The sequence below is a fragment of the Engystomops pustulosus genome, unplaced genomic scaffold (genome assembly GCF_040894005.1).
Source record: "Engystomops pustulosus unplaced genomic scaffold, aEngPut4.maternal MAT_SCAFFOLD_942, whole genome shotgun sequence".
NCBI lineage: Eukaryota > Metazoa > Chordata > Amphibia > Anura > Leptodactylidae > Engystomops > Engystomops pustulosus.
Window position 1 is genome coordinate 8,991 of NW_027285821.1, and position 10,684 is coordinate 19,674.

General features: G+C 39.7%; 1 protein-coding gene across 1 annotated transcript; it reads left to right on the plus strand.

Annotated features, from left to right (window-relative positions):
* Positions 1–302: 302 nt before the first annotated feature.
* Positions 303–6,756, plus strand: LOC140112670 (uncharacterized). Its single transcript, XM_072132575.1, has 2 exons — positions 303–435; positions 2,293–6,756. The coding sequence occupies exons 1-2, from the start codon at positions 428–430 to the stop codon at positions 4,826–4,828; spliced, it is 2,544 nt and encodes an 847-aa protein (XP_071988676.1). The 5' UTR covers positions 303–427; the 3' UTR covers positions 4,829–6,756.
* The last annotated feature ends 3,928 nt before the right edge of the window (positions 6,757–10,684 follow it).

Here is a 10,684-nt window from a genome sequence, read left to right on the forward strand (position 1 = left end):
GAGCTCGAGTGCAGACAGGAATTAATATGAATGTGAGGTCTATACAGTGCTGCAGAATATATATTGCTATAAATAAACTGCTATATTATTTTTAATGATAAATGATCCTGTACATTCAACTACTGCCAGGATAAGAAATATTTTCATGCTGTATGTATGGACTTCCGACTACAGAAGGTATTCTGTGAAAAGTGTGGACTGAACATGATGGGATTCATTATCAACACTTAAAATACGCACAGAAAGATTATCGCACAAGACAGCATCCTATCTCATCCCTGCAGATGTTTTACTATTAGACGGTGAACATGCAGACGTGTGAGGCTGTCTCAGCAGATCGTGGGAGCCTTGCATAACGCTTTAACTCCTCTCACAGGAAGAATGTTTTATATCCAACAAGGAGCAGAATTGATCCCACAGTGATTTCATGTTAAGGTAAGAGCGTCTTGAAAAACTGAAAAACTCAGCTAAATACCTTCTTCTGGAGTATATATTGATGTATTTCAAACTTCTCCCCTTCAATTTGTTGTTTATTAGATCTATATGTTAGTAAAGTGACTGCTACAAAACAAACTGATAATTCTGATGAACATTCTACTATACTAAACCCAACAGTAGAAAGGTTGTAATGTGTAACCGTAACAAACTGATCTTTACTATCTATGGAAAATCCACAGTTGTAAAATATCAGAATGGTCAGAGGCTAGAGAAAGCGCTACTTAGCGCAAAACGGCCCGTCGCCTTGCCGCACGTCGGCGTCCTGTATTACCTGTATACCTGTGAATAAAATTTGAAGACTGCATCATCTTTCTTCTCCTTTATTCATCAGAATAGGTCCCTTGCTTTCTCTGCACCATCATGTCTATATGATATAATAGAAAGGTGGCTTGGCTGGATTTTATTGTAACTTCCATAGATTTGAATGGTGAGCATGAGCACCTCTCCATGAAACTATATGGAGATTACAGTGAACAGAAGTGATAAACAATGGCAAAGACAAAGACAAAAGGTGGAGAGGAAAACCCCTTTAACACTATTTACCTATTGTAATGTCCAGCATTGTGTGTTTGCTTAAATGAGATGGCATCCAGCTTAGTCCCCTTTTCAGGTCATCAATAACATATTTTCTTGTAAAATATTTGCTGAGTATCAACATTATGAAGGGCTTTTGTTTATAAATATGTTGGTTGCAGCGATTGCAGTCACCATTGCTTTAAGTGCTGCTGATGCTATAGAATAAAAAAAATATAGGGCATTAATTTCTGCAGGCACAGGGATAAATGTACATGGGCAGGTAGATCAATAAATTTTTTGATATATTTGTTTGGGAATTAATCATTTGATTAAATTAGCGTTAAGTGATCGTGTCATTGCAACTAGAATTTGATAATTATGCTTTCATCATATGTCATTTTCTACTTTTGTCTAAAAAGTTGCAATTTCACTGTATATAAGGAAAAACCACTAAGATCTGACCAGCAGAAAATCCCAACAAAAAAGCAGGCACACAATGCAAAACTTATGACACTTGTGCCCCATTGTAGGTTGTTTGTAGGTATGTGGTATAAGAATATAACCAGATGTTGTGGCAACTGCATGAGCCAAATCTCCCCCACCCATAATCCCCAATTGTGATTTAGTAGGTATTCCATGTTTCATCTGCCAAGTCCTGTAGCTATTAAGTGCTTTGTATGAGTGCGAAAAATGTGCAAAAAAGGTGAGTTCTATCTCCGAGATCTACAACTATCTCAGGACCAGGGATCTAACATGTCTTGTCTTTTTGTGTAGCTTTCTCTCTACATATCTAGGATTTATGTGTAATGGTAATTTTCCCTTGGTTATAATGATGACCCCTAGTGGTTTACTCTGACTAATCTGGATTTGAGTTGCCTAACTTCTTTCTTTTCTTACCACTCCTTGCCTCCAGATTTTGTATTGCATTGCTTTCTGGCTGGTTTTGCCTACTCTCTCAATTGCGATTTTATCTCTTTTGAGACATTTTGACTTGACTTTGGCGTTTCCTTCTACCTATACATCACATTATTCCGTGTAGGGAACATCACTAAGTGAGGAACTGTCATCAAGGATGGTCGTCAAGTAACCATAGACATCATCATATGAGGGTTCACTCTCCTGTACTGATAGTGCCTTTTTCCAGCCTTTCAGAATGGCGTAAAAACAGGTGTCATGTATACTTAATACATGTGGTATAAAATATGTTGATTTTTTAGAAACAAAGAAGTCAGAATTTATTTTTGTATATCTAACGCATTTTAAAAAATCTTTTTACAGGGACAAAATGCTTTTCCTCCTATTTGCTTTACTTGGAGCCATTGACGTCACTTGTTCTCAAAACTGTCAAAATGTGTATGATTGCCCCAAAGATTACCAAGAAGTCTTCATGAAGGAAACAATCGTTCATGTGCCTAAATCAGTTAGCAAAAAAACAACTGAGATTTTTTTAGTTCAAACTGGAATTTCAACAATCCAAAAAGATGCATTTACAAACATGCCTCAACTGGAAAAAATATTCTTTATGAATAATAAAATAAGTCAAATAGAAGTTGGGGCTTTCGATCATCTACAACAAGTTACTGAACTTGAGATATCTGGCAATGCAAATTTGCATGAACTTAAGGCTGGAGTTTTCAGAAATCTTGGCACTCTGAAGAAGCTCGTTCTAAAATATAACAACATAAGTTCTTTGGGTGAAGGAATTTTTGATGATCTGCACAATCTGGAAGAGCTCTTTATAAACCTTAATAAGTTGCAGTCTTTTCCTCCAGGGATATTCAATGCACTTGAAAAACTCAGAATGCTGCATCTAGCAAAAAATAAATTGACAGTGTTACCTGATGACATATTTAGTAAATTACCAAAGCTGGAAATCCTTCGTCTTTATGAAAATGAACTCACTGAACTTCCTCAAGGATTGGTGGACAGCAACCAAAAACTTACTGAATTCAGTATTAATAACAACCAACTGATACAATGGCCCCCAAACTTCTTGGCTAAATCAAAAGATCTTCAAAAATTATTTTTGGAAGGAAATCTGTTAGAAGAACTTCCAGATCAAATGCTGTTTGGGCTAAATAAAATTAAGCAACTCAGAATGAATTCAAATAAATTGAAGAAACTTCCTGTTGCTATAAGTGATGGTAATATGGTTTCAGAACTGGATCTAAGCCAGAATGAATTAACAGATATTCCAGTTACAGCATTTAATAACTTCAAGTCTTTGAAAAAGTTGACCATTTCTGGGAACCAGATCACTATGCTAAACAAGGACATGTTTTCTGGTATTGGTGAATTAACAGAGTTTAATGTTGAAAATAATTATCTTAGTAGTCTGCAAGATGATGTCTTCTCATCCCTCCCAAAGTTAAAGACACTTCGACTTAATAACAACTCATTCATCAACATTCCACTACAACCATTTCAGGCAATCCCTAAACTTACAAATTTACAGTTGAGGTACAATCCTTGGGCATGCGACTGTAACCTTCAAGATTTTCACTCCTGGATAAATGACAACAAAGCAAAAGTAAAGGACATTGATAAAGTTTTTTGTGAATCCCCAGTTAACCTTAAAGGAAAAGTCATAAACGCTCTCAAGCCTGATGAATTAATCTGCTTAACAACTCCAAGAACAACACTACCAACCACGACTAAAGCAGCAATTGTCATAACTAATCCAACTACCATTCAGACATCTACGTTAAAGGCTCAAACAACTCTATTGCCTACAACACTTAAAACAACAAATCTTCCCACCTCCCAACCACTAACAACTCTGAAGACCACTATTACACCAACCACTCAAATTACAACAATAACACTTACAACTCCAGAAGCTACAACTATAAAGAGTACAACACAACAAGAAACAATTGCTATGGAAACAACAACCCTAGAAGTCACTACTCCCCAAATGACAACTCATATGGCAACAACAGAAAATACAACACCCCGACCTACAACAACAGTTGAAATTACAACTTTAGGTATCACAACACCACAAAAAACAACTTTAATGTGGGCAACAACCATGGGAGTCACAACACCACTAACAACAACTAATATGGTAACCACAGAAAATACAACTCCTCAGTCAACTGCGACTGTAAAAATGACAACAGCTCAACAAACAACCTTAATGAAAACTACAACCATAGATGTCACAACTCCACAAGCTACATCAACCATAGTAGCCACAACATTCACAACCACCCAACCTACTACAGTAAAACTAACAACATTACCAGTAACAACATTTGTTCCTTCTACCATTGTTGAGTCTACAACTGTTCAAAAGACTACTAGAATTATGGAAACAAGTAGTCCTTCCACCTCAGCTGTCTATACTACACATCCTGAAACCACTTTTGCAGCATCCACAACAGCCCTGGAGACCACAATGCTGATTGTCAGCACCAAATTGCCAACATCCACACTAAAGGCAGCAACATCTACAAATACAAGCACTCCATGGGAACACAGTACTTTATATACTACACTGAAGACGACCACAGGAGTGTCTTATACTGAACTAACAACTACAAGTTTGCCAACAATGGAGACATCTTTTCAGGATGACAATTTCATCCTAAGATCACAATTAAAAGACAATAGTTTTCTCTTTGGATCTGTTGTTCATCACTGTCAGTTCTTATTCGTCTCCTATTTTACTTTACTGTGTATTGAAATCTTTACTACAATTTTTCTAATAACATTCACGTATACACTACACAGATCTATACGTAGTGTAAAGATACCGGTACTCCCTGTAAGACTGGTTTATATGTATAGTAAAAATGAGAAGACATAGGTTTGCCCGAAGATTTACATTATGGTTGGGGGTTCAATTTCTGAGACATCTCTTTCATAGTCTATTATTAAATAGCAGTAATGCAGTGACTTGCTATACAGGCTACATCCAGGACAGCTCCATTTAAGTGAATGTGGTCAGCTGCAGTAACTTGCACAGCAGGGTTACCAGGAGGACTGCTAGGAAAGAAATAATACAGCATCACTTTATGAGATGTGAAAAGTCCTGTGTGCTGCTTACAATAATACAACAAAGCAAAGATGTCACTTTTATAGGATAATGTGAGGACATATTTGGGTTGGGCACACAACGTAACATTTTCCTTGAAGTGACCAAAGGTTTAAGCACCAGAAATTGTCAGCAGACATCCATCTCCAAGAATATCCTGACTAAATAATCGGCAGCAAATCCCCTACCAACAAGATGTTGTATGCAAGTTGGAATATATGTTTATATGATGTTAGGCTTTTCTGTACTATAAACACAGGCATGTTATGGTGTACAAAACTTTGGGGTACAATTGCTGGTTATCTGGCATCCCCTACTACTGACATACACAAAGGATATCAATTGGACAAACATTGTTCTTCTGCTCTCTTGCTATTTCCATAAGGAGAATTGGCTTTTGGAGTGACCATAACTTTTGGCTGAAGAAACAAGTTTCATATTCATCGAGGGACAAGCCCAGCACCTATTCTACCAACATTATCAAGATCTGCCAGGTTTTATCTGATGTGTACAGACAGTTTAAGATAAGCAATATAAATGCCTGGTTTGTGTGAGTATTAATGATATAGACATTTTTAACAAAGAAACATTTTTGCCAACAGAAATGGACCAAATATTATTATTTCCCAATGGCATAGGATAAGATAATGGGGGTTTTTATTATTAGCCTGGCTCCTTGCGATAGATTGTGGAGGAAATTTAAGTAATCTTTTCCCACAGCAGTTTATGAAATGAAAGCTGAGCTATGAGCTTCGGAGCTCCGGTGTCCAACAAATTTGTTATAGTGGCTTTGGCTGTCTGCAATTTTTTAAATAAATATTCACAAGAAGAGTAAAGAATCACAGCAGCATATACATTTGAAGGAATTGGGATTTTATTTTTAGACCAGGAAAATAAAACATTTTACATACGCACCATATGCACACTAATAAAAAAACTGTGTCACTAATTTCTATTTGCTACCAGGTAGAGTACACAAGAGTAAAGAATAGAAGCAGCGTATACACCAGGAGGCAAGTGGTTTTTCTTAATGTTTATTTATGACATTATATTGACCACATTTTACACACACAACATATTCACACACAAAAAAGTATCACTAATTTCTATTTGCCACAATACAAGTAGATTTTTGGTGGGGGCTTTACATGATGTTGCACTAGCAGTGGTTCTATGTTTAAGCCACTTTTTCTTAGTGGCATTGCATGTTTTTGCCATTTTTCTACACTAAAAAGTCAAGAAAATCCTGTAGTGTATATATATTGTTTGACAAATTGATAAACTTACTTTGCATGTTGCTTAGTCTTATTGCAATTATTTACTTTTTGAACAAGAATTGACAAAAGGTGATATGCAATGTTATATACATATCAATGATACCTGTCATAGGGCCAGCAGCATATCCAAGGTATAAGGGAGAATAGGGGGAGGCAGGGCCGCATCTGCCATGAGGCGGGGTGAAGTCCCTGCCGCAGGCGGCAGATTGCGGACCCTTTTTATGAGCAGCATTTTGCCGCTGTTTGCACAGACTTGCCAATGGATGGCAAGTCTGTGGTACATGAAAACTGAATTACATTGGTACCTTTAAGGCGCCGCTGAAATTTTATAGGCAGAGCAGTGCAGCACATCGTGCCTGTGTGCAACGCTCTGCAGGTCACAGGTCGGGGAATACAGGCTGTGTATACAGGGGGGCCATGGCTGTGTATATAGGTGGGGAGGCTGTGCATACGGGGGGTTGAAGAGGCTGTGCATGCTGGGGGGACAAGGCTGTGTATACAGGGGGGGGGGGAGAGGGTGTGCATACTGGGGGGACAAGGCTCTGTATACAGGGGGGAGAGGCTGTGCATACTGGGGGACAAGTCTGTGTATACAGGGGGGAGAGGATGTGCATTACTGGGGAGGCTAAATTGTGGCACCTAAGGCATGCCTTGATGAAGGAATACTTTCCGAAACACATAGGCAAATAATGCTGTGATGTCTGCATTTTCCATGTGCTGGTATGCATTTATGCATTTGATGAAATAAATGCCTTTATAAATGTTTCCGGACTGTTGTATGAAGCTGGATGCAGATATATATCGCCACATTTACTACGGGTCCGTGGACTGCATTTCCGTCGGGTATCCCGGCTATTTCAGTTTTACACCGCATATAATAGGGGTTTTTGGTGCACGTGATCGGATTTTGGCACAATCGTGCCAACTTTCAAGGGACACAAATCGGGGGGTGTGGCCTTCTGACAACCCGACTGATTCAGACTGAGCGCAGGATTTAAAATTCAAATTGTGTCGCAAGACATGCACTTATATACACCGGGAAGAAGATGGAGAACTCTGGCGGACCTGACCAGGGAAGCAATACATGCAGGATCTCGGGCGCACAGTCTTGTTGAATCACGGCAGACTTCATCCTCGTCGGAGAACACACCTCGGGGATTGCGCAGGGACCGGGTAAGTGGGTAATGCGTGTTTTCAGTTTGTTCCATTGGAGCACTAATCATATATGTACAGCAGCCCTACCATCCCATAAGCTTTCGCTTGCTCCTGCAGGGCTGAGCCTGTGCTGGCTGTGACTACCTCTGGCTGCTTTTCTTCCTGGTGCCCCAATATGTTGCACAGCGCTGCGCTAGGTTGCATTTGTATGTGGGATAAGATGACGTTTTCCTTTATTCCTTCTAATAACTTCTAATCACTTTTGATTCAAATTTGAGATACACTCTGTCATTCACTCACTCTCCCTGTCTTTCTCTCTGTCAATCACTCTCCTGCCTGTCTCTCTGTCACTCACTCTCCCCATCTATCTCTCACTCACACTCATTGGCTGTCTCTCTGTCGCTCACTCACACTCACTGGCTGTCTCTCGGTCAGTCATTCACTCTCCCTGCCTGTCTCACGCTCCCTGCCTGTCTCTGTGTCACTCACTCTCCCCACCTTTCTCTCTGTCATTCACTTTACCTCACAAATAAGCTGTATTATACTCATTGACTATAGTAAGCTATCAAAGCTCAGAGCTCATATTAATGACCTGTGGCAGAACAGCAACCATTCACGGCTCAGCTTCCAATTTCCACAACAGCAGCAAACAATGGCTCCTGTATATGGTGAGTGAGACACTGAAGGTGTTAACTGTGGATGGGCAATATGTTTCCCCTGGGTTTACCTACTATGCAAGGCCTTAGGGTGCGTTCACACATTGCAGTTAAAACTGCATTGCAATTAGTTTTGGGTTGGTTTTAGGTGGTATTACTTATCAAATCAACAGGTGAATGACAATTGTGGAACAGCTTTCTCCTTCAAAATCAAATTCACCCATTCAGTTCATGTCCTTCACCTGTGAAATTGACAAAACTGCCCCTAAAACCACCTCAAAACTAATTGCGATGCAGTTTTAACTGCAATGTGTGAATGTTCCCTGAATGCGGAGGTTGTGTTTTCCAGCACCTTGGGCTGCATAATGCTGCTGAGCAGAGCTGAGAGCATTGTCTCTCTGAAAGGAGGTTGGAGAGCACACACAGCCCCGACTTCTGTGCCTGTGCCTTTATGTTTTAGTGGTGAGTTAAGGGAACTGTTTAGATTGCACCCAGACGGGTAGGATTTTGTTTATGTTTTAATGCCATATTACAAAGGCCGTACTTCCATGTTGTCTTCTCACAAGCCAGTACCTCCATGTCCTTCTTCTACTCACAAAGCCAACACCGCCATGTATCATAGTATCATAGTATATAAGGCTGGAAGGAGACGCAAGTCCATCAAGTCCAACCTTCAAGAATTAAATAAATGTTTTATCCCCATAACCCGTGATATTTTTTCTCTCCAGAAAGTTATCCAGGCCTCTCTTGAACATGTACATAGAGTCGGCCATAACAACCTCCTGCGGCAGAGAGTTCCATAGTCTCACTGCTCTTACAGTAAAGAACCTTTGTCTATGGTGATGGTAGAATCGCCTCTCCTCTAGGCGTAGAGGATGCCCCCTTGTCCTGGTCACAGGCCTAGGTATAAAAAGATCTTTGGAGAGATCCTTGTACTGTCCGTTCAGGTATTTGTACATTGTAATGAGGTCTCCCCTCAGTCGTCTTTTTTCTAAACTGAATAATCCCAAATTTTGTAATCTGTCAGTGTATTCTAGTCCCCCCATTCCCCTAATAATCCTGGTTGCTCTCCTCTGCACCCGTTCCAGCTCTACTATATCCTTTTTATATACTGGTGCCCAAAACTGTACACAATATTCCATGTGTGGTCTGACCAGGGATTTGTATAAGGGCAGAACTATGTCTTTATCATGAGAATCTATTCCTCTCTTGATACATCCCATTATTTTATTTGCTTTAGCAGCAGCCGCCTGGCTCTGGTCACTAAAATTAAGTTTACCATCCACCAATACCCCCAAGTCCTTTTCAGCTTCAGTTTTACTAAGTAATTGACCGTTAAGAACATAATTATACTTTTTGTTTCCATGGCCCAAGTGCATAACTTTACATTTATCTACATTAAACCTCATCAACCATTTCTCTGCCCATCCCTCAAGCTTCCACAAATCCCTCTGTAATGCTAAACTATCGACCTCAGTATTTATTACTTTACACAGCTTAGTATCATCTGCAAATATTGAAACTTGACTGTGTAAACCCACTACAAGGTCATTAATAAAAATATTAAAAAGAAGTGGCCCCAATACTGACCCCTGTGGCACTCCACTGGTAACATCAACCCAATCTGAGAATGTGCCATTAATGACCACCCTCTGTTTTCTATCACTAAGCCAATTACTTACCCAGATACACAGATTTTCTCCTATTCCCAGTAGTCTCATTTTATATACCAACCTTTCATGTGGCACGGTGTCAAATGCCTTTGAAAAGTCCAGATATACAACATCCACAGCGTCCCCCAGATCCAGTCTTGAACTTACCTCCTCGTAGAAACCAATCAGATTAGTCTGACAGGACCGATCTCTCATAAACCCATGCTGACGCTGGGTTATAAGGTTGTGCACAGTGAGATACTCCAGGATAGCATCTCTAATAAACCCCTCAAATATTTTCCCCACCACAGCAGTTAGACTTACGGGTCTGTAGTTTCCAGGATTGCTATTTGATCCTTTTTTGTATATTGGTACCACATTTGCTATGCGCCATTCCTGTGGAACATAACCAGTCCTCAGTGAATCTTCAAATATTAAAAATAACGGTCTGTCTATCACCGTACATAATTCATGCAGAACCAGGGGGTGTATGCCATCTGGCCCAGGTGATTTATCTATCTTAGTGGTTGCGAGGTGGCGCCGTACCTCTTCCTGGGTTAAACTGTTGACATTATAAAAAGAATTTACATTATTCCTCATTGTGTCTTCCACCAGGGGATTTTCCTGGGTAAAGACAGTTGAGAAGACGACATTCAGTAGATTGGCCCTTTCCTCATCTCCTTCCACCATGACCCCTATGTTATTTCTAAGGGGACCCACGCTCTCTGTTTTTAGTTTCTTATCATTTATATACTTGAAAAATAATTTGGGATTATTTTTGCTCTCCCTGGCAATATTTCTTTCAGTCTCTATTTTTGCGGCCTTTATCTGTTTTTTACAGGATTTATTTTTCTCTCTATAATCCTGTAATGCCTCATCGCTACCTTC